At 34.3% G+C, this 24,773-nt stretch overlaps 2 protein-coding genes across 8 annotated transcripts; one reads left to right on the top strand and one right to left on the bottom strand.

The window, feature by feature from the left end:
• Positions 1-4,630: 4,630 nt before the first annotated feature.
• Positions 4,631-16,677, bottom strand: LOC105216855 (SWI/SNF-related matrix-associated actin-dependent regulator of chromatin subfamily A containing DEAD/H box 1 homolog). Of its 7 annotated transcripts, none has more exons than XM_054227933.1 (10): positions 16,306-16,677; positions 16,015-16,178; positions 15,368-15,963; positions 14,964-15,296; positions 14,620-14,887; positions 14,158-14,304; positions 13,799-14,098; positions 11,789-13,731; positions 6,223-7,366; positions 4,631-5,416 (listed from the first exon to the last, which is right to left on the bottom strand). In XM_054227933.1, the coding sequence occupies exons 1-8, from the start codon at positions 16,448-16,450 to the stop codon at positions 13,111-13,113; spliced, it is 2,574 nt and encodes an 857-aa protein (XP_054083908.1). In that variant the 5' UTR covers positions 16,451-16,677; the 3' UTR covers positions 4,631-5,416; positions 6,223-7,366; positions 11,789-13,110. The 7 variants fall into 7 exon arrangements, with proteins under 7 accessions (XP_054083908.1, XP_054083904.1, XP_054083903.1 ...); XM_054227929.1 differs by having other exon boundaries at positions 6,010-7,366; XM_054227928.1 differs by having other exon boundaries at positions 5,987-7,366.
• Positions 16,678-20,961: 4,284 nt separating this feature from the next.
• Positions 20,962-24,171, top strand: LOC105216853 (3-ketoacyl-CoA thiolase, mitochondrial). The gene is made up of 6 exons (XM_011191562.3): positions 20,962-21,137; positions 21,768-21,934; positions 22,804-23,376; positions 23,440-23,640; positions 23,705-23,859; positions 23,934-24,171. Exons 1-6 carry the CDS (start codon positions 21,119-21,121, stop codon positions 24,013-24,015), a joined length of 1,197 nt encoding a protein of 398 aa, XP_011189864.1. The 5' UTR covers positions 20,962-21,118; the 3' UTR covers positions 24,016-24,171.
• Positions 24,172-24,773: the final 602 nt, after the last annotated feature.

Consider the following 24,773-nt stretch of genomic DNA (forward strand, 5'->3'; position numbering starts at 1 on the left):
CGTGCGGACAGACAGACATTCGGATTTGAACTCCACTCTTCACCCTGATCACTTTGGTATATATAACCCTATATCTAACTCGTTTAGTTTTGGGTGTTACAAACAACCGTTATGTGAACAAAACTATAATACTCTCTTTACCAACATTTGTTGCGAGAGTATAAAAATACTTCGAGTTAGAGAGACTTCGGAGTTTTTATTAAAACAAACAGTTTTATTTATTTACTTCGCATAAAGTTTTATGTACATACGTTAAACATGTATTTGTAATTTAGTTTCAGCCATTGTTGGCCTCTTGTCGTCTGTATCCTATGCCTTTGTCACCTGATTTATACAATCCATAAGTGTAATATCATGTTTTTGTTCGCCTCCATACCATATAGGGAGTCTTTTAAAAAGAGCCTTGATAGAAAAATTTAAAATTTTACAATTCCCGTTATTTTCTGGTCGAAAAGTTTGCTTTATGGAAGGAAAATTGTATGAAATTTTATTTCTATTGCTAATTCAACAGTTCGAGTTATGGAGAACATCGAGTTATGGAAGTTCAACTGTATAATTAATTGATATTTCAAAATAGAATAGCCTTATAATTGAGTAAACAATTTTTGCTTTTCGCACAGCCGACTAATCAATTAACGATCAGCGGTTATACATTTTTTATTTCGCTATTCATAAGAAGTTGGTAAATTTCATCAACTGATTGCAATTTTATCAATAAACACAACCAAATGTTCAACGTTACAACAACCCGAAGAGTTGAACTCGACTCGTATTCGATTAAAAATTAATGTAGTAAAATAAATTTACTACTGTGCAAAAGGATTCAACAGATTCAGCTAATATAATTTTTTGAAATAACAAATGTTAAAAAGTAGTCACTTTTGAATTTTACTTATTTTTAAATTAAAAATTTAAATTTATTAATTAATTTAAATTGGAAAAATGTGATATTTAAATACTTTATCTATTAAAAGTTGTAGTCTGCAAGCACTTTCAATGATGGGGTTGTGAACCTTGTTTGCAAACTAAGAACTCTTTGATCATAAAATGAAATCACAGCCATGGCAGCACTATTTATAACTCATACGCCGCGTTGAACCATATTTGTCGCGCCACGCGGTTTATTTGAAATGTGCAAACTAAACATGGTATACATACATCCGCTTGAAAAATGCTTAGTATGTATTAATTTTGAGAAAAAGGGCGGGTGGAATTTAATAGAATGAAGAAATTTGTATTTACAATGAAGAATTTAATTAACATTTAATTATGAACACACATGAAAGGAAATGTGCGTATATAGTCACATAGCTACACAAAAATAATATACTGTACTGTATATCGTACTTATATATACTTATATACACATCTACATATCTAATTATATACAAGTTTAACTGTCATTTATAGCGAAGCATGTTGTTGTTGGTACTCACTTTTATTTGAAATTGACGGTCGTTTCAAATTCTTCCTCACTCCGATTTGGTCGATCGTTGGCGTATATGTTCAGAATTTTTGCTGCTTTTTATTATTTGATTAATTAATAATTCGCAGATCGTTTTAGCTAAAGAAAAACGTAGTTTTGCATATTAATATATAATTAGACGACAATTATAAGAAATGTGCACATAATTTTTAATAATTTATGCTGACGTATTTTTATTATATTTATTTATTTATTTTCGTTTTCGATTATTTTAATAAATTTATTAAAAATATAAAATTTAATATTAACACCAAATTAATTATGATAATAATATTTTTTTTCAATTTTTTTTTGTCGTTGTTATTATGTTATTATATTTTTTTTTCAATTATTTTTACTCACTTCATTAAATGCAAGTGTTCTAATTCACTTTAAAACCACACAACAACAATAATAACGATAAAAAAGCGAACAGTTTTATCATTAACATTTCTCAGTTTTCTCAGTTATTAATTTCCCACGTGTTTATTTGTAACGTAAAACCTTTCAAATATTTCATCTGTTGTTTACGACATAATTACTATTTATACATATGTATGTATGTATGTATATACATATATTTAAACATAATCACTTACGCCTAGTAAGTAATAATAAATGTAGTATTTGTTACACTAACTACTCGTAGACAGCTGGACTAATGAGTCAGCGAGTGGGGAATGTCAAGTAGGCGGCTCTGTATTATCGCTTTCTTGCGGTTATTATTAATAATTGAAAGAATATGTTATGCGCATTTGCTCTTACAAAAATGAACACTGGTTATATACAAATTATGTGCTGCCGTTCCAAGAAATTTGCGAAATATTTTATGTTATAACCGACAAGTTGTAGAAAATTAACTGACAATTGACTTGACAGCTAACTAGTGTATATATTATATAAACAAAGAATAGCATAAAAAACAATTCGATAAAATTTGGTTTGGATCAGCTATTGTATAGTGACGTGAATTGACTGAATCTTCAATGTCAATGCGTTTAAAACATAAATACTGCAAAAATTGCAAGCAGTTGCTGTTTTAAGTGCTTGAAATTCAAATGTCACCTCTGCATAATCCTAATCCTTTAAACATTATGGTTTTTTGTTGAAATATTTTAAAATTAAAAAACTGCGAAGTTTAGACACACAAGCTATATATTATATAGTCATCATTATGACTTTGACTCACGCCGACAGTCTGTTTACACCTTATATCACATCGCATACTCACTCAATTCATCAATAAGCAGGTAGCGCTTTATTTTGTGGTCAACTTTTTTTCTGTAATTGTTTATTTTTTGCCTTATCTATACCAATATATTTATTTATAGTTCAAACTAAGTTAAACACATTTTGTTATGCTCTTCAACCGCTTTCTTATTAAATGTTAATAGTACTTTTTATTTACTCACATTTATTTATAGTTTATTTGCAAATTCTTGCTAATCTTTCACTTTCTTTTATTTCGGTGTTAATAAATATTTTTCATTTATTCTTTTTTAGTTTACTTCTATTTTTTACTGTAAAGTACTTTGCATAATTGTAGTACCACTTATGATTATTAATTTTCATATTTTTTATTAAATGCTAAAGTTACAAAAAAATGCAAAAACCGCAAATGTGTAGGAAAAGAAAACAACAATTAAATACAATACATATTTTCTATATAAATGTCGTACCATTTGTTATGAAATAATGTATTGCATTTCTTTTTTATAGCAACAGTTGACATTATGTGTCGAAGAAATCGAAATTTCATAATTAAATGCATTCATCATTGTTTAGATTAAATATTATATCACTCATATCTCTCTACAAAAGGTAATCATTGCACATAATTCTTGATGTGATTTCGAAATGTTCGCTTTGTCAAATGACACTCAGTCATTTTTATGCCGTTTTTGAAAGTCTGATGGTCTTATGGTAGACATCTTGATCTCAAAAGTATAAAAATAATACAATAAAAGATTATCTAAAAATATAAAATGTCCCGTATTTATCGATATATAAACGTTTTTTTCGGAGATTTAACTTTGACTTTTTCAATCATCTATTATATGAGCTTGGTTCAAAAATTGTACACACCATTAAATTAAGGAGAAAATGTAGATTATATCCATATTTTGGTTTTTTAGTAACTATATCCAGTAATTAATAATAATTATTTTAAAAAGTTTTTTTTCGAATTTCGAAACCAAAGATTTCGATTTTGAAGGATAACTTCGAAAATCTAAGAATGCACTTTTTACTCATGTCTCAATCTCCCGAAAAAAACAGTTTGGTCCCATACTCAGGCGAGTGTTTTACAGTGTAATATATGTATGTATAGCGAAGGCTCGTTACAATGTTGGGATATAAATAAAAAAAAAATCAGGTTCGCCGAACTAGTACCATAAAATGAAATACGAAAAGTACGTTTTACTTTCTCAAATATGATGTTACCTCGTTCTTATATCCGACGAACCGTTTGTTTGACAACCGTGTAGTTTATACACGTGTCTTTTGAAGGTTGGGTCTAAATACGGAATTTTCGAATTTCATTTCAGTAGTCTCTCTAATAGAAACTATGCGAATTCCACTATAGATATCTGACAGCTGTAAATTCATATTTGTTTAGTGCCTACTCGCGTTGATTCTTATAATTTAGAAAAATATTCGAAATATGCTTCGAAAACATAAAAACTGAATCTATACTTTAATCACATATAAACCCTGCTATGAATTATGACTGATTTAATCTGTAAAAACAGAGAATTCGACACATATGAATACTTTTATATATACAAGACTAAAACGTTGCTGGCGTATGAGTTTCTCATATTATACATGTGCTTCCTACATGATCACCAGTGAATTTTTAAATATTACTGACATGCTTTAAGTCGTTTCTTTTCAAATAAAATTCAATATGTATTTTTTATATTCGAATTTTCGAAGTTAACTCCTTCAAAGCCAAACTTTTGAAAAAAAAGTGGTTTAAACTACAAATATACAAAGTACTTAATTATTTTATGATTTTTATTATTTTATTTATTACTTTTTCATTTTATTTATGCTAATATGACGAATTCTTACTTACTTTCGTTCGTTATGATCGTAATCGCACCGGAAGAAATACGAATAATCGGTAGCTAACCCAATAGTTCTGAAAGTGTATTTTTAAACTTTATATTTGAGCTGTTTTGAATTATTATTATTTAGACTTTTTGTAGTGACCACACGCGTGAGAATTGTGCGCTATTACGTATTTTTATTTTTATTTATATTTTTACTCTGTTTTGCAATTCAGCTTCAAGTTTTTTAGGATGTTGCTAATGTAGGCACATGCGTCGTTTATATGTGTATTCTTTTTTCGATAATTTTTCTTAAACTTTTTAAATACTTTCAAGCACGCTTTTTCGCTTTTATTAATTTATTTATGCACTTAATTTGTTTTTGCATTTAATTATCGTTGATGTTTAGAAATTTTTGTGCGCCCAACTTCGGGTATTACGGAAAAATAAAAATAGATTTTTGCCTCGTTCCGTTCGCAGTGCTCGGTTCTCGATTTTTTGACACTCAAGCATATATGTAGTTGAATTGATATATATATAAATGTATGTTTGGACTTGGTCGGCGGTCGTCGTTTGTATCTATGTATCTATTGGTAGTTGTAGTTGTAGTGTCGCCTTCTTCCTGCGCTGCACCGTTCTATTTGTATGCTTCGTTAGTCGTTGTTTTTGTTTTTATCTGTAACCCACCAGATCGTTTTCGTATACTCTGCGGATATCTTTTCCGTTCGTTGTTTGTTGGGTTGTGTGAGTTCTATGTCGATTATCCGTTTAGTTGATTTATTTGGCTGTTAAGAATGCTTATTTTCAGTTTACTTTTCAACTTTTTTTTTGCTTTACTTTGCGTGCGCTAAACACAATTGGTAACGATTTTCACACTTTTCAACTAATAAGTATAGAGCTGTATGTTTGTATGTAAATGCGAGAAAGATTTGTTATTTGTCGGTTGGCGGTATATAAAGCATACATATATGTATGTATGTATGTATGTATGTATGTAGGTAAGTAATAAATAAGTTTCTGTTGAACCATGCCACACGATTATTCATATGCACATATGTATGTATGTATTTACGTACTACATATATACATACACACATATAATGATTTAGGCGTACTCAACGTCGTTGAAAGCTTCATGCGAGTGCGCTCTGGTCTATGCATACATATGTACGTAAATATGTATACATATGTATGTATATAGAGGATAGCCAACTTTTATTTATTTATTTGTTTTATTTTTTAATATTTTCTTTTGTATTTCTTTGGCGTATCTTCTTTTTCCTCCTAATCGGCTATTTCGAGCACAGGCATGAATCACTGCTGTGTTGCTTACGAAAAAAAAATTAATTTAAAACTACATACGTCCATACATATATGTATGTATGTATACGCAGATTTATAATTTTTTGGCATTTAAACAGATTTTCTGTTAAATTTTGAGTATTTTTTTAACCTTAAATTTTCGTACGTTTCTATTTATTCGTCACTGACGTTATATTTTTCTTTCCTTTCTATACTTGTTATTATTGCTTCGTATTGGTTATTTAGTATATTTTTGCAGTAATTAATTTATTTTTCGTTAACTCGTTGCTGGCGTTATTCTACGTTGACTTCAAACTCGTTTGTAATATTTCTATTTTCTATAATAAATATATATAATTAGCACTGCACTAGAATTGAAAATTCACTTCGCGTGGGAATTACAGAACAAACAGTGCGTTAAGTTGTAGCTTAAATTAAATCATCGGGGCGATCAGAGAAAGACTGACGGTAGAATTTTCGCTCAGCACCGCAGTGACTGCCAATTGAGAGTTTCCGTTTTCAAAGCGCAATCTCTTTCCATATCCCTTTGCGCTTTTCATTGCTGCGGCTGGCGGTGCACGAATACATACACCGCTATTCGTGGTTTCTCACGAGAGTTGATATGAAGATCGCGCGAACGCATGCGATCGCGCACTGTTCGCCGCTAACAATGACATAAGCGCTACACTGCCGTCACCGCCTTGGTGAGCCATGAATGGCAGGCAGCAATTATTCCATATGTATGTACTAATAAGCGATTTGCCATAGCCAAATGAGTCAAGAAACCACAATTGCACACACATATGTATGTATATGCTTTGATAGAGTCATATATATGTATTCGTATATGTAGATGCATGTATGTGCAAGAGCATGTGTATGAGCGTAAGATATTGACGCGCCCAAGCTTTGTTTTAACCAAAGCACTTTACGTTCTTAGCGCGCGCCACCTGATTATTTAAACAGTGCGTTTACACACACATACATACGTATAGCACACTCATAGTACACTCATAATTAAATACCAAATTTTTATTATAAATTCTCCTTCACAACAGGTTACACTTGTGTTCATAACAATAGCAGTGCTCACTGACGATTGAAAAAAAAAACTAATATTGTTTTTGTGAACCTGTTCTGATCGGAATAGTTAGTATATTTCAGTTTTGAATTTGGGAACAAAATTTAGCGGTTTTTAATCTTAAGGTCAATTTTATTGTAACAATATAAGTATTATATTTTAAATAATGACCACATTTATTAATAAAATCACATTTCAAAAATATGTTGAAACAAGAAAAAACGTTAACTTCGGCTGTACCGACGCTAATATACCCTTCACGGGTGCATTTCTTTTAGTGACTATGTGTTTATTTCCATGAACAATAACTCACACCAAATTTCGTGAAGATATGTAGTAAAATGCGGAAGTTTTCCATACAAGCCATTGATTCCGATCGTTCAGTTTGTATGGCAGCTATATGATATAGTGGTCCGATATCGGCAGTTCCGACAAATGAGCAGCTTCTTGAAGACAAAATAACATCTGCAAAATTTCAAAACGATATCTTAAAAACTGAAGGACTAGTTCGTATATATGCAGACGAACATGGCTAAATCGATTCAGCTCAACATACTGATCATTTATATATACATTTTATAGGGTCTCCGACGCTTCCTTCTGGGTGTTACAATCATCGTGACAAACTTAATATACCCTGTCTGTTCAGGGTATAAAAATATAACAGTTCTAAAGAATATATAAAATAAACCCAAAATCAGCTTCTTGCGGAACAGAAAAACTTAATTCTCATCTAAAAATTTTCGAAATCACACTATAACTCAGATATGAGGAGCTCAGTTCTCGTAGCTAATTTTTTACCGGAATATCGGTAAATATTTCATATATTCTATAACAATTCAAATGGAATCTTTTTCTACTAATAATGTGCCTCTATATGCCCTAAATGGGTCAAATCGGGTGATAACTTGTCGTAGTTCTCATATACCTGATATTAGGATTTTCAAGCTTCCGGTGGGCTTTACACCTGAACATATAAACATGGATATAGTGTAGCTTGGTGGCAAAAATGAGTGAAATCGGTCCACGACTTACTCCAGCCCTCATATACTTTATAGAGTAATTTTCTTTATTCTCGTAGGCCTATATATTATGCCTGCTCGTGAATCAAATTGTGTGTTATATACATACATATGTATATACTTTATTATAAAACTAAATAAATAAATTGCGAGAGTATAAAATGTTCGATTTCAACCGAACTTAGCCCTTCTCTTCATGTTATTATTTCATAATATTTTGTAAAAGAATTAAATTATAAGAGATAATTAAGTTATCTAGTCAATCACTAAGGCTACCATCTTTAGAACTTGAATGTAGTTTACAAGCCAGGTCGGCTTGTATCTATTGCAAAAATATATTCACAGATATATACAGTATAAAGTCTACACATGAATCGAGTTTGCGCATTTTACATCGGAAACTTCGGGCTATCAAATAATAATATGTACCAAATTTTATTGCAATCGGTCGAGTAGTTTCAGAGATATAGTTTTTGACCCATAAGTGGGCAGAGCGACTCCCATTCATAATTTTGTATACAAATTCGAGTGGTACCCTTCAATTAAGGTTTCTGGTGTTCTTCCTTAAGCATTTTTAATAGTTTTCAACTTAACCTTAGTATGGGAGGTAGGCGTAGTTATAATTCGATTTCCTATATTGCCAATTGTGAGGCAATATACTTATTTCTTTGATTATAAAACGTTGAGCATTGATGCCTTTAAAATTATTATGAATTTTCCCAAAAATAATTTATAGTTTTTATACTCTCGCAACAAAGTTGCTAAAGAGAGTATTATAGTTTTGTTCACATAACGGTTGTTTGTAACACCCAAAACTAAACGAGTTAGATATCGGGTTATATATACCAAAGTGATCAGGGTGAAGAGTGGAGTTCAAATCCGAATGTCTGTCTGTCCGTCCGTCCGTCCGTCCGTCTGTGCAAGCTGTAACTTGAGTAAAAATTAAGATATCTTGATGAAACTTGGTACACTTAATTCTTGGCACCATAGGAAGGTTGCTTTCGAAAATGAGCAAAATCAGACCACTGCCACGCCCACAAAATGGCGAAAACCGAAAACACATAAAGTGCCATAAATAAAGCTATGGCAATAATTTGCTATGAAGGATCGCACTATGAAGGGGCATCATTTTTTTGAGGAAGTGGGCGTGACCCCGCCCTAAATAGGTTTTTTGTACATATCTCGGAAACCAATAGAGCTATATAAACCAAATTTTCTGCAGTCGTTTTTTTTAGCCACTTCTTAATACAGTCCTAAAATGAAGGAAATCGGATCATAACCACGCCCACCTCCCATACAAAAGTTAGGTTGAAAATTACTAAAAGTGGGTTAACTCCCTAACGAAAAACATCAGAAACACCAGATTTCACATAAGAAATGGCAGATGAAAGCTCCACTCAGATTTTTTTTTTACAAAATGGAAAATGGGCGTGGCATCGCCTACTTATTGGTCAAAAACCATATCTCAGGAACTACTCGACCGATTTCAATGAAACTTGGTTTGTAATAGTATCCTTACATCCCAATGATATGTTGTGAAAATAGGCCAAATCGCTTCACAACTACGCCTACTTCCTATATACCAGAACTTTGAAGACAATCTGAATCGTTTACTTTACAATATATAAAATAAGAACTAGTGAAGATATCGGTGCAGAACTTTGCACAAACACTATGTTTATAGTGTGGCAGCCCCATTCTAAAAATCGCCGAAATCGGACCATAGGTTTTTAAGGCCCCATATATCGAACACGAGGACCTCGGTGCTTCTAACCTAATATTATGGTTTCCAACTTTCAATGGACTCTATACAATATATATGACGAATATGTGGGTCAAATTGTGTATTATATAATATAAATAAAGTTAAATATATAAATTGCGAGAGTATAAAATGTTCGGTTACACCCGAACTTAGCCCTTCCTTAATTGTTTTAATTAAATATTTCCCACATTCACACAGGTAATTTTTTTCCATCATACTATTTGGGTTGCTTATGTTGTTATATTGCGAAATTATTTAACAACGAGTCCAGTAAAATTGTCTATAGTATCAAATGATAATAGTTTCATGAATATGAAGCAGCTTTTACTTCTTGACCATCAGAACAAAAGAAATGCAACTGAGATATACCTGGAATGAATTTAACTATTTTCCATTTTTTATCTAAATTATATAAGAAGAAATAATTTTCAATCTGATCAGTTGACATAAAATTAATTTTAAACGCAGTTATACTATTTTGTGCACATTGATAAAATAAAAATGTATCGGGTATAAAACATTTTTTTTGATTTCGTTATCTAATGAATAGCATTTTAATTATTTTATAAAATCAACCTCAAGTTGAATCAAGGCTTGATAATATAAATTTGCTTTTAAACTGAGAGCAGTTACCATAAGACAAAAAACAACTAAAAGATTTCTTAATTTTTGTAAAGAGATTTATCAAGAAAATAAAATGTTATGCGTTAGCTTATCACTTATAACGGCAAACGTTTTTCTCCTGACAACCTTGCTAAAATGAGAACTCTTATTTTGACTTGCAAGCTTACAATTTTAGCCCAAATCTATTTGATCTCATATATAAAAAAATAATGTAAAATTATCTATTTACATACTTAAATCAATTTCATAAAACAAAAAATAATTTTCAATTTTTAAACTTTGATAAGGCTTTCAATAAGGCGTTGTAAAACAAGTAAGGAAAGACTAAGTTCGGGTGCAACCGAACATTTTTTACTCTCGAAATTTATTGATGTAATTTATAAAGATAACACAATTCGACACATATATTCGGCATAAAGTTCATTAGAATAACAAAAATCATCATAAATAGTATATGGGGACTGAGGTAATTACTAAACCGATTTCACTCGTTTTCACCACCAACAATATATCGAAGACTATACGGTCACTTAATTTTATATTACTTATAATTAGGTATATGGGATCTGGGAGAAGTTATGACCCGATTTTAACCATTTTTGGTACAGAGTCAAACTGTTATAAGAAAAAAATTTATAGGGAATGAATTAAATTAAAATATCTAAGAGATTTGCCTATATTTTCGGTGAAAATTACCCTTAGGCACTGAGTTCTTCATGTTCTGTATCAGGGGTCTTGAAAAGTCATGGTCCGATTGTGACAATATTTCCAGAACTGATGTCACAGCTCAAATACAATATTTGTGTAAAGTTTTATTCCCCTATCTTCATTTGTTCCTAATGTATATACATATGTATTAAAAAGGGAACGAATCAGAAGAATTCAAAATTGAGTTATATGGAAGTAGGCGTAGTTGTGAACCGATTTCGCCCATGTGAACAAAACTATAATACTCTGTGCAACATGTTGCGAGAGTATAAAAATTTCAGAAAGCGATAAACAAGCTGAGCATGATTTGTCGTTATAGTTTCCCCCATCCAACCCCCACATTCTAATATCATATAAAAAAATCTTGATCTTGGAAAAAAGCAAATTATCAACCAATTTAATACAGTTCATTTTTTCACTGCCATTCAACAGCCATTATAATTAGAACAATGACGTATAATGTCCTCTAGTAAACCGAACAAAGATTGAAATAACGACGATTTATCCTTCTTTCCAAACTTTTTTAGCCCAATTATGATGAGTTTGAACTTAAATATAGTTAATTTAAAGCCCTTATTACCTTAAGACTCTGCTAAATACTATATAAAATGTAATTAAAGGGGGTAAAATGTAATCGAGGAGGAACACAATTAAAAGTTTATGTAAACAAATTGAAGACGCACATAAAATGAAAAAAAAATAGGTGATATAAAACACTTATTTCATTAAAAACACAAATCACGTGATAATAAGAGAGCAAACACTTACAGCATGATGATTTTGCCCTTTATACCCTTATAAAGGTTTTACACAGAACAAAAGTTAATGCAGTAGAAATATCGAAATGAGAAAAGTAGTTCCTGTTTGACTTGGCCTCTCTTATATCTAGAAATGGATAATGAAGAAATTTAAAATTTATTTAATTTAGATAAATTTAAATATGTTCCTATAAAATTATGCAAAAACTTTGTAATTATAATAATTTCTAATATTTTGTCTGTGGTGGACCTTTTGGCGGAAATGCCCATATATAACTCCATATCTAACTCGTTTAGGTTTAGATGATAAAAAAAACCTCTCTCTCTTTGCGAGAGTATAAAAACAAAATAATAAATTCCAAGAGTATTAAAACCGCATTTTAAGCAAATTCAAATTCTAAGGAAAACGTCCATTATAGCACTGTACAGGTTGATTATTGAACTAAACTAACATTTTCCGGCAGATTGAGTCATAAGTAATAAATCGTAAAATTTGCATTCGAAGTTCGAAGAGAGGCTTCTTTAAAATAATTATTATTAATTACTCATTCTACCTTTATATTTCAGTATTTAACAGTATAAATTAAATTTCTGCAGATTTTAGTTAGTTTTATTTCTAAATGATTTTTCCTCTTTAATGTAGACTATGCGAGTTTAAGGAAATAATAAAACAATATGTGGAGTCGACTATTTGTGTCCAACTTTTATTTCTTTTTTAAAAAATTACTTTTTTAATATATATAATAATTTAAGCCTTTATGTTTAGATGTCATACTTTCCTTTTATTACTTTTCTTTTATCTTAGCACAAATTGCTCGACAAATGCTGTTGCAACGAACATATGAAATTCCGTATTAATATGTATTATTATGAATTTTACATTCAACCCATAACTAAATAATGTAAATAAATATCTGAAAGTTTTTATGCTGAAATCATATGAGTGCAAATTTAGTTGCAATAAGCGATTTAATATGCATATTGATTGAACATGTCCATAACAATAATTATTATTTCTTACATCTCCCCAGCCATAACGCTGATAAGACGACTAAAAGAAACATAATTCTTGCATGTGAAATGTGGAACTTTACGCTTTAACATCGCATTTAAATGCATTACACAAATTTGGATTAAAATGTTACAACTCGTTGCAAATGTGTGTATTCGGTATTGTTTTAGGAATGTGATTCATTGTTGCGCGCAACATATACAAATACAATTCGAACAATTAAACTTTAAAAAATTACAATAAATGACCACCAAACTTTACATACTCTTATGCTTCTTTACTGCTTACATCCTTTATATGGAATTAAATTGCTCACCACTCTACTGTGAGGTCAATGAGCTATTCATTGAGTTGTTTAAACGTTCTTCCTCGTCTTTATCCAGACCCAGCGCCATGGTGAGTAGCCTTACAACGCATTTTTGTTCCTGCACTTCACCCTTTTCGTTTGCGGTGATCTCCTTTTCCAATTTCAGTTTCTCTTCAGCTACCATCTGCATACCCTCTTCAATTGTGCTCTCAGCGATCAGTCGATATATGGTGACCGGACGTGTCTGTCCCATGCGATGACAACGATCCTCAGCTTGTTTGTCGTTGTACGGATTGAAATCGATGTCATGTATGATGCATGTGTCAGCTGCCGTCAGATTAATGCCTACGCCACCAGCTTTAGTGGAAAGTAAGAAAATAAATATATCTGAGTCGGCATTGAAGTCGTTGATCATGTCTTGACGTTCGTCGACAGCAGTGGAACCATCAAGACGGAAGAAGCCATGCTTCCGTATCTTCAAGTAACGTTCCATAATATCCAATATCATTGTGAACTGACTGAAAATTAGGACGCGATGACCCTCCTTCTTCAATTTTGGCAACAGTGTGTCAAGATGTTGAAATTTGCCAGAATTACAAATTAAACTTGGCGGTATGGTAACATCATAGAGGTCCTAAAGGTAAATGGAACATAATTAATTTATTGCAATAAGCGTATTTGTAGATAAACTCGTGTCATACATGCTTATTACAAAGTTGCATCACTTGGAAATCTGACATTACAGCCAACTCCTCGAATATATATTGTGGATTGGTTTTCTTCAGAGACGGTGCGCAGGCTAAACGTTCGGACAGATCATGCAGGGTTTCGTCACTAAAATAGTAACGCATTAAAAGCGGATGATTAGCAGCTTTACGCATTTCCATCATTATTGTAGAACCTGCGCGATCGCCACTACAAATTTCACCTTTCCTGTCTGAATAATAGTCAACCAATTCGTGGTAGTGCTGTTTTTGTGTTTCAGTCAATGGAACTTTAACCTATAATATTAAAAGGTTATTACTATTTGGTTAAATAAACAAAGTTTGTATGTACTTACAATGAAAGACTCTTTTTTAGGCAAATTATTAAGCACGTCCTTTTTAAGACGCCGCAAGACAAAAGGCTTCATAATACGTTTAGCACGCTCCACCTGCGTTTCCTGGAACTGTGAGGCATCTTTATTCGCGTTCTCCGCTTTGCCTTTCTGTAATTAGAAAAAAATATTTATTAGATAGTGTCAATAGAAAAAAACAACTATATATAAGACTGAGTCGTGTTTATTTATAATTAAAAATGTTTTGAAACCCGTAAATCAAGGCAGACTTAAAAAAATAGCTGAAACAAATTTCGTATTTTTTTTGTTTATTTCTAGTGTGTCAACGTTACAACAACACTATATTTCCATATATTGGAAACAAAATAAAACAAGAAAAATGCAACTCTAATTTTTCAATGTGCATTCCTCTTTCTAATGAAACTCTTCTGTAACTACGGAAATATGATTTATTGAATTACATACCTTGGCGAAAAGACTCTTTATATCCTCAATGCTTTTCGCGAAGAACGACGGCATCACAAAGCAAAGTAGTGACATTAATTCCAGTAAATTATTTTGCAATGGTGTGCCAGTAAGTAAAATACGCATATCAGCATTTATTTTTATTAAATTCGCATAACGTTGCGTTGTCATGTTTTTCAGCATGTGCGCCTCATCAAAAATCACATAATGCAGTTTGCATACGCGAAACATTTTGCATTCCTCTGGTGTTGAACTGACTATGTGATAACTGCAAATGCACATACACATTTGTGAGTTAAACATATAAATAGTAATGTATTGTAATAAAATAAAATTATACGCACGTTGTCAGTAATACGTCAAAACCGGTGAATCCATCTTTGGCGTAACGCACACGCATGCGCCTTCGTTCGTCTTGTGAGCCATGATATTTTTCAACGACTAAACTGGGACACCATTTAGTTATCTCAGCCTCCCAATTATCGAGCGTGGAAGATGGCACTACAACTAAGTGTGCCCCTTTGGCTAAATTGTTTTCTTTAAGATAAGCCAGAAACGCTATAATCTGTATAGTTTTTCCTAAACCCATTTCATCAGCGAGTATGCCGTTCATCTTTTGATTATGCATCACAGTCAACCAGTTGAGACCAATCATTTGGTAATCCGCTAATTTCATTCTAGAATGCGTTTAATTAAAATAAATAATTAATACTCGTTATATTTGGCTTGAATTTCGTTTCACACTTACTCGTCATTAAGTATTTTCGGCTGTTCCACTATGCCCGCACCAGTTTCAATTGCAGCCTCTAAACGCTTAACCATTTTGTTACATTTTTCTAATATATTAGCCACATTGTTTTGTTTGTTAATCAATTCCTGTGCCATATTTAGGAGATCTGCTGAAAGTGCCTTATTGGATTCTAACTTTTTCAAAAGATCCTTCCAATCTTTGAATGGACGTAAATCCACAATAAGACTTGCTTTCTTTTCGGACAACGATTTTACCGTCTGTAGCTCAATAAGCGTGGCTTTGTTCATAAAATCAAACACTTTCTTCCTTTGCCCTGTCATTACGTTTGAACTTTCTGTATCACTTTCTTCACTATCGTATACTTGATCGGTGGATGCACGTATATCATCATCCGAGTCATCACAATCTGAATAGTGTTGCGCTTTAGAACGAGAAGAGCTGCCATTTTGGGATGGTTTGCTATTGCTGCGGGCATTATTCGTTTGAGCTATTTTCTTTGCGTATGCATTTGGTTTTGGCTTGAAATTTTCTTTTAAATAACGCAATGCTTCGGAAACGTTCCAGCCGTTACGCACAAGCGCATCTTGAATATCCTGAAAAATAAAAATTTATATAAAATGTTTATAAATTTTTGATTATCTCACCATAGCATCGTAGTCCGGTGCTATTTTCACAGCCGCTAAGTATCTGTCTTCCTTTTCCTTCACAGATAACTCCAATTTTACTTTTTTAGGTGTATGAACGTCAGCTGCACCTTCGCTGTCGCTATCCGCCATTACCTGTATTCGTTTTTTACCTGGCACACGTTCTGTAGAAGTTAAACAAATGTTTTAAGTATTTATCCAGAATAATAAAAGTTTAAGTTTGGTAGCTTCTCCTAAGATCTTTAGATATTTTTTGTTTTAAAATATACAATATGAATCAGCTGTTCTCACCTGTCCTATTGATTGAAGGATTTGCCGATTTGTTTAGACGAAATTGTCGCAAATCACTAGCAAGACTCGTGGTTTTCGCTGGCGGTGGCTTTACCTCAGCCTCAGAAACATTGTCACCTGTGCTTAACTCGCCAACTGCAGCCATTATTGTTATATTTCTTAAATATTTCTAGTCAATTAACATTTAAAACCTTCACAACTGATGGTAAATATATACTCTTTAGCTTTATTTTCACAACTCTTCAAAAAATCTTTCCAAGCACATCACTTTCCAGCAGAACTAAATGCTGCCGCTTCATAGGTAGCTGAGGTGCTTCTTCTTCTTCTACGTAGCGGCGGTATGAATTTCGCGGGAGACAAGGTTGCAATAAACTAAGCAAAAATCTCATAGAATAACTTCCAAAGAATTTAATATTTTAAATTTTATGTTATAATTGTACTAAACGACATTCGTCACAATTTTAAATTGGATTATAGAATAAATTGAATTTAAAACAGTAAACAAGGGAATATAATTATATTTTATGTAGAAATTGAAAAATATTAATATAAAAAACGTTTTTTTCAGTGTATACATTTCAAACAAAATCTCAGTTTTAATATTCACAATAACAATTTTTCAAAGAATTATATTTATTAGGAAAAAATAAATTGCCGGTAATAGTACGTGCGAATTATTTTTATATTATTTTATTTATAACATTGTGTTTTAGAAAATTCCGAAAGTTTTGATTGCGCCAACACCTGAATAGTTGTTATAAAAGTTGCATCAGTGTGTGGCATGGAATATTGCGAAATTGTGGATTCATAATCAACGTTTATTAAAAATCTAATACAATGGATTCAGAAAACTTTTGAAGGGTGTTAGATGGGTGAGATGCCTTGATATATTAAAAAACTTACTCATTCTTTCTTATAGGTCAGATGTGTGTATACCTCAGTCTAATCGTGTAGACTATATTCTAGCAATATATATATACTTAATACTTTACCAGAATGTAAGAAATTCAAATATTTCCTTTGTAATAGATCGTTATAAAAGAAGTAAATCTTGCTCTAGTGAAACAAAGCCAAATGGATGTCTGGTGTCAGTGGACTGGCAACTTTAAATCATTCTTATATTTTTAACGGGTATGGAAATGAAAACAAGTGTCAATTATATGCAGTTCTAAACAGAAAATGAATATTGTCCATTTGAGATATACTATTATAACGGAAGTTGGGTGATTATTAGCTGATACCTGTAAGCAGCGCTCAGTGTAAGTTATCCCATGTACAAATAAAGCTAAAGGATGCTGAGAGAACCAAGGAACAGGCGTTTATTAATTTTGTTTAAAAAAGGTCGTAAGAACTCAATATTTAGGCTGAAAATTTTAATAAAACATAAGAAATGTTTATTAAAGGTGAGCATAAGCACATCGGACGATGTGACCAAAGACGCTTTCTATGAGCGCCTAGAACGCACCTATGAGCGCTGCCCCCGCCACGATGTCAAAATCGTGCTTGGCGATTTTAACGCCAGGGTGGGTAAAGAAGGTGTCTTTGGCACAACAGTCGGAAAATTCAGCCTCCATGACGAAACATCGCCAAACGGCCTGAGGCTGATCGACTTCGCTGGGGCCCGAAATATGGTTGTCTGTAGTACCAGATTCCAGCATAAAAAAATTCATCAAGCAACGTGGCTGTCCCCTGATCGAAACACGCGCAACCAAATCGATCACGTTGTGATAGACGGAAGACATGTCTCCAGTGTTTTAGACGTGCGTACGCTCCGAGGACCAAACATTGACTCGGACCATTATCTAGTAGCAGCAAAGATACGCACTCGCCTCTGTGCAGCAAAGAACGCCCGTCAACAAACACAAGGAAGGTTCGCCGTCGAAAAGCTGCAATCACAACCGACAGCCGAACGATTTTCTACTCGACTTGCACTCCTGCTCTCTGAGAGCACTCATCAGCATCTCGATATAAGGGAGCTGTGGAACGGCATCTCAAACTCATTGCATACCGCTGCAGCCGAAACAATTGGTCTACGGCAACGCCAAAAAACCAGTTGGTACGATGAGAATTGTCGTTCCGCAGTGGAGAGAAAACAGACTGCCTACCTCGCAACGTTGCGATCGACCACAACACGTTCGGGGTGGGATAGATATCGAGAACTGAAGAGGGAAGCGAGACGCATTTGCAGACGTAAAAAGAAAGAGGCCGAAATGCGTGAGTATGAAAAGCTTGAAAAGCTGGCCGACATGGGTAATGCTCGAAAATTTTATGAAAAGATGAGGCGATTAACAGAAGGTTTCAAGACCGGAGCATTATCATGTAGGGACCGAGAAGGTAATCTGGTAGCGGATGTCCAGAGCACACTGGGATTATGGAGGGAACACTTCTCCGACCTGCTCAATGGCAGTGAAAGTACAACACCAGGAGATGGCGAACCCGATTCCCCAATCGATGACGATGGAATAGATGTTCCATTACCCGACCATGAGGAAATTCGAATAGCAATTACCCGCTTGAAGAACAACAAAGCGGCGGGGGCCGATGGATTACCGGCCGAGCTATTCAAATACGGCGGCGAAGAACTGATAAGGTGCATGCATCAGCTTCTTTGTAGAATATGGTCGGAAGAAAGCATGCCTGACGATTGGAATCTTAGTGTGCTCTGCCCAATCCATAAGAAAGGAGACCCCACAATCTGCGCCAACTACCGTGGTATAAGTCTCCTCAATATCGCATATAAGGTTTTGTCGAGCGTATTGTGTGAAAGACTAAAGCCCACCGTCAACGAACTGATTGGACCTTATCAGTGTGGCTTTAGACCTGGAAAATCCACAATGGACCAGATATTCACCATGCGCCAAATCTTGGAAAAGACCCGAGAGAGAAGAATCGATACTCACCATCTTTTTATCGATTTTAAAGCTGCCTTCGATAGCACGAAAAGGAGCTGCCTTTATGCCGCGATGTCTGAATTTGGTATCCCTGCAAAACTAATACGGCTATGTAAGCTGACGTTGAGCAACACCAAAAGCTCCGTCAGGATCGGGAAGGACCTCTCCGAGCCGTTCGATACCAAACGAGGCTTCAGACAGGGTGACTCACTATCGTGCGACTTCTTCAATCTATTGCTGGAAAAAATAATACGAGCTGCAGAACTAAATAGAGAGGGTACAATCTTCTACAAGAGTGTACAGCTCCTGGCGTATGCCGATGATATTGATATCATCGGAAGCAACAACCGCGCCGTTTGTTCTGCGTTTTCCAGACTAGATAAAGAAGCGAAGCGTATGGGTCTGGTGGTGAATGAGGACAAGACGAAATATCTCCTGTCATCAAACAAACAGTCGGCGCACTCGCGTCTTGGCTCCCACGTCACTGTTGACAGTCATAACTTTGAAGTTGTAGATAATTTCGTTTATCTGGGAACCAGCATTAACAACACCAACAATGTCAGCCTTGAAATCCAACGCAGAATCACTCTTGCCAACAGGTGCTACTTTGGACTGAGTAGGCAATTGAAAAGTAAAGTCCTCTCTCGACGAACCAAAATCAAACTCTATAAGTCGCTCATTATTCCCGTCCTGATGTATGGCGCTGAAGCGTGGACGATGACAACATCCGATGAGACGACTCTTGGGGTTTTCGAGAGAAAGGTTTTGCGCAAGATTTTTGGTCCTCTAAACATTGGCAACGGCGAATACCGCAGGCGATGGAACGATGAGCTGTACGATTTATACGACGACATTGACATAGTTCAGCGAATAAAAAGACAGCGGCTACGCTGGCTAGGTCATGTTGTACGGATGGAAGAAAACACTCCAGCTCTGAAAGTATTCGATGCAGTACCCGCTGGAGGAAGCCGCGGAAGAGGACGACCTCCACTCCGGTGGAAAGACCAAGTGCAAAGTGACCTGGCTTCACTTGGTGTTTCCAATTGGCGCCAAAAAGCAAAAAGGAGGAATGAGTGGCGCGCTCTGGTGGATTCGGCTATAATCGCTTAAAGCGGTTCCTACGCCAAATATATATATAAGCACATCGGAATACCCGATACCCTCTTCTGGCTGACATATCTAGTATTTGCCAATATAAACACTAAAGTTAAACGGAGATGTGGAAATCAAATATTCAGATTATGTGAAGATGTGGATCTGCATTAACCGCTGTTGATATCAAATTGTAAAAACCTAAATGAGTTTTAGAAAAATTAATGTATGGCGGTGCAAAACTATTTTTTAGCTTTGTAAATTAATGTCTTTTTATTTCGTACCTAAATATGTGTTTTGAATGATATCATTAAGTGGGCGTGACAAAGGATTGATTGTACATCTACACGAAGAGACCCCTTCCAATTTTCGAAACTTTGTTACCCACGGTATACTGTGACCATAGAGACTAATTTTGAATATTTTTTCGAATATACAACATACATCTATGATATCAACGAATACCAGGACTCATCAAGAAGTCTATATCATATGTAAAACCGTAACCCCCCTCCATTAGTTTTTAGATGTTACAAACAACCATTAGGAGAACCAAACTGTTATACCCTCAGAAACATGTTGCGAGAGTATATTTATTTGCTCCATTGCTTCCCTTTTTAGCGTATCTTATATTGTGCATTTCATTCGCTGCTTCAGCCGGTAATGGGGGCCAAGTCGGCACTTCTCTTGTCGTGGCAAACTCATAACATTCGAAAGCGTCAACGCGTGCAGTTGTGCCAGTTCAGTGCTCTTTTGTGTTTTGGATTTACTTAAATATTTTTATAAATTATTATACTTTAATTTTTATTAAATACTAGTCAGTTTTAAAAATGTCGGCAGTAACTAAAGGTATGGAATCAATTAATAAAATGTTTATTATATACTACTATTGCTTATTTTGTACTCTATCGTTATCGCAGTATGCATGTACAAATATACATATGTATAAGCGATGAGCACTTTATAAATAAGTGCATTTTTTAATGCAAAAATATATGTATATTTTTTTTATTTAAAAACTGACACGTTTTGTAAATATATCAAACAATAGTTCAGACAGGCATAATACATAAAGTTACTATCAAATGATTATGCTTATTTTGTACTCTGTAACACAACAAGTGGGTGTGTGTGATTTCTGGTCAACGGGGGCAATTTAATTGCAAAAATACATATACATACGAGAACCGGTGCGTTTGTTTTGATAATTTTAATACTTGCACTTTGGACTCTTAAAATCACAAGTCAGTGTCTCAGATAAATTGTTTGTGTGTGGTAACATACACTTGAACAGTAAATGACGTAAATATATACACGCACACATTGCAAAAATCTGTAGACCTAAATATAAATAATAAAATAAAAGCAGAGATAACAACAAGTAGCGGACTCGTCGATTTTAGTTTTGAACTTTGAACACAACTGTCCTATTGTTTCAAATTTATTTAGTAAACAAAACACTTTCTGTTATATTTGCAGGAATTTATATTGTAGGCGCAAAGCGTACTGCTTTTGGTACCTTCGGAGGTGCTTTAAAGAATATCAATCTAACACAGTTACAAACTGTCGCTGCCAAGGGTGCATTGGACGCTGCTGGACTGCGTGGCGAACAAGTCGACACTGTGGTCGTTGGAAATGTTATTGCGGTGAGTTAAATTTTCTTAAAACTTTTAAGAGTGTAACTAATATCTTTAGTGTAGAGGAATGGCCAGGTTTCTATATTTTAAATTCCAATTGACTGATAAAAACTATTGTCGTTTTTGTTGTTTTTTTTTAGTCTATAGTTTACATATGCATGGCTCATCCAACATTTAACAAGTTAGATTTTAGCCGCGACAGATTTTCGATCGAGTAGAAGTCCTTGGGGTCAAACCTCCACATTGCAGACAAGGAGCTTGAGTTGTCCCGCGAAACTTAAGTGTTCCTTGAGAAATTATTTTTAAAATATAGTTGAACTTCTATAACTTGGAAGTTCTCCATAACTCGAACTCTTGAATTGGCAATAGAAGTATCTCTATATTCTGTCAGCTTCTTGTCCGATCTATATATTTTTACCGTATAACGGAAGACCTCCCCTTAAATGACACTGATGGTAACACTTAATTGGATAGCCACTAAAATAACAACAATCACGAATTGTGGTCATACAATTTAGAAGGCCCACTGCCAGGTTCAATCAAACCGTTTTCACGACAGTCGGTTCTACGTAACCGGAACGGACCCGGAACTTTATTTGGCCAAGCACTGTCAAATCGGCAGCATTCCTCAATCTTTTATGCCGCTACTACAAAACAACAGATTCCATCAAATGGCTTTATTTTCTTTCAAGTCGTCCATTTGCTCGAAAATACTCCCGTCACAAAAAAAAAGAAGTGAAGCTGGGCTTAACATAAGAGATTTGTATACTGATCCGTCCATCTTGAGTAGCTGAACTGGTTATTGTACTTTTTATTTTAAGTCAAGCAACAATAAAAGAAAAACAGCCATTTAATTAATATTCAACATCTTTTCACAGTGTTCCGCCATAGACGGCATCTACTTGCCACGTCACGTCAGTCTCAATTGCGGTGTACCGATTGAGAAACCAGCTCTAGCAATTAATCGTCTGTGCGGCTCTGGATTTCAGTCTATTGTGAACGGAGCTCAGGACATTTTGGTGGGCGGTGCTAAGGTCGCACTCACTGGTGGTGTCGAAAATATGTCACAGGCACCCTTTATTGCACGTAATATCCGTTTTGGCACCACCCTAGGCGCTAACTACAATTTGGAGGATAGTCTATGGTCTGGACTAACCGATTCATACTGTAAATTACCTATGGCTCTGACGGCCGAGAATTTGGGTGAACAATTCAAAATCTCACGTGAGCAAGTCGATGCATTTGCACTTCGTTCGCAGCAAAATTGGGCAAAGGCACAAAAGGAAGGCGTTTTTAATACCGAAATTACACCCATTAAATTGAAGGTTAAGGGTAAGGAGGTCGATTTCGTTGTTGATGAGCATCCAAGGCCACAAACAACAATTGAGGGATTAGCTAAGCTGCCATCACTGTTCAAGAAAAATGGTGTTGTCACTGCTGGCACAGCTTCCGTAAGTTGCAAAATTTGGCATTTAATATTAATTTGGTATTTTCTAACAAGGTTCATGTTGTAGGGTATTTCTGACGGTGCGGCTGCTGTTGTTATCGCCTCAGAAGAAGCTGTGAAGGAGTATAATCTTAAGCCACTTGCACGCCTCGTTGCTTTTTCATTCGTTGGTGTGAAACCAGAAATTATGGGTTATGGTCCAGTGCCAGCCATCCAAAATGTACTGAAAGTTAGTGGCAAGAAATTGGAGGATATTGATTTAATTGAGGTAATGGCTGAAACAACTTCAACGTGGTTCATGCAATATTAAATATATGCATTGATTTTAACAGATAAATGAAGCCTTTGCCGCTCAAACACTTGCCTGTGCCGATGCCCTGGGACTGGATGTATCTAAATTGAATGTTAATGGCGGCGCCATTGCCTTAGGTCACCCATTGGGTGCTAGTGGTGCTCGCATTACCGGTCACTTGGTGCACGAGATGCAGTAAGTATTTATTTTAACACGTTTTTGCTGTAGTTGATTACGATTTTATTGTGAAATCATTAATTTCCTTACAGACGTAAGAACTTGAAGTACGCAATTGGCTCGGCGTGTATTGGCGGTGGTCAAGGTATCGCGTTGTTGTTGGAGTCTGTTTAATAAGCTGTGAAAGTCAAACTACTATATTGCATTTAATTCCTTTGCTAATACTTCGAAAGTGTAGCAAAATAGCTCTAAGGATTATTAATATTATATACATATTTTTTTAAAATATAAAAAATAATTGATTAAAAAATATTGTTTATTAAAGTATAATTTTACTCTACTTGTTTCTATTAGCAATAGACCAGTTTGAAATTATATATTCCGTTAAAAATACACTTACGGTCTTTTAGATATACATATGTACATACATATGTATATATTTATATAAAATTATCTCTAAAAATTATCTCTGGCGCAGATAGCTACAGTTCAGACCTCAAGTAGTCTAAATGATCCATTCCCAATATTTACTGAAGTAAGGCAAAGGGACTTCCCTTTTCCAGAATCATTATTAAAGGTATGTAGGAGGGAAAATACTGAACCTGTTTTGTCAATTTTCAACACCAGAATATAAATTAAATCACCATCTGTTGGCTTGAAATGTTGTGATCCGAATTCGACACCTTGAAGACACTATTTGTTTAAGGTTCTATTCCGATTTCTTCCCTGATTCGCAATCCAGTAAAGCTATATAAATCAAACATTCTGCAGTCGTTTCCCATACGTACCCCAGCACAAACTATGAAAAAAGTGAAATCGGATAATAACTACACCCACCTCCCATACAAAGGTTATGTTGAAAATTACTAAAAGTGAACTCACTAACGAAAAACGTTAGAAACACTAAATTTTACAGAAGAAATGGTGGATGG

This window comes from Zeugodacus cucurbitae, chromosome 3 (genome assembly GCF_028554725.1).
Source record: "Zeugodacus cucurbitae isolate PBARC_wt_2022May chromosome 3, idZeuCucr1.2, whole genome shotgun sequence".
Classification (NCBI taxonomy): Eukaryota; Metazoa; Arthropoda; class Insecta; order Diptera; family Tephritidae; genus Zeugodacus; species Zeugodacus cucurbitae.

Bases quoted from the DNA above. Each gene is read 5' to 3' on its own strand.
- LOC105216855 (XM_054227933.1), bottom strand. From the start codon at position 16,450: ATGGCTGCAGTTGGCGAGTTAAGCACAGGTGACAATGTTTCTGAGGCT. The intron at 14,099-14,157 runs GTAAGTACATAC...TTAATATTATAG, and splicing joins CTAAAAAAGAGTCTTTCATT to GTTAAAGTTCCATTGACTGA. The intron at 13,732-13,798 runs GTATGACACGAG...ATTTACCTTTAG, and splicing joins TGCAACTTTGTAATAAGCAT to GACCTCTATGATGTTACCAT.
- LOC105216853 (XM_011191562.3), top strand. The intron at 23,377-23,439 runs GTAAGTTGCAAA...TTCATGTTGTAG, and splicing joins TCACTGCTGGCACAGCTTCC to GGTATTTCTGACGGTGCGGC. The intron at 23,860-23,933 runs GTAAGTATTTAT...ATTTCCTTACAG, and splicing joins CACTTGGTGCACGAGATGCA to ACGTAAGAACTTGAAGTACG.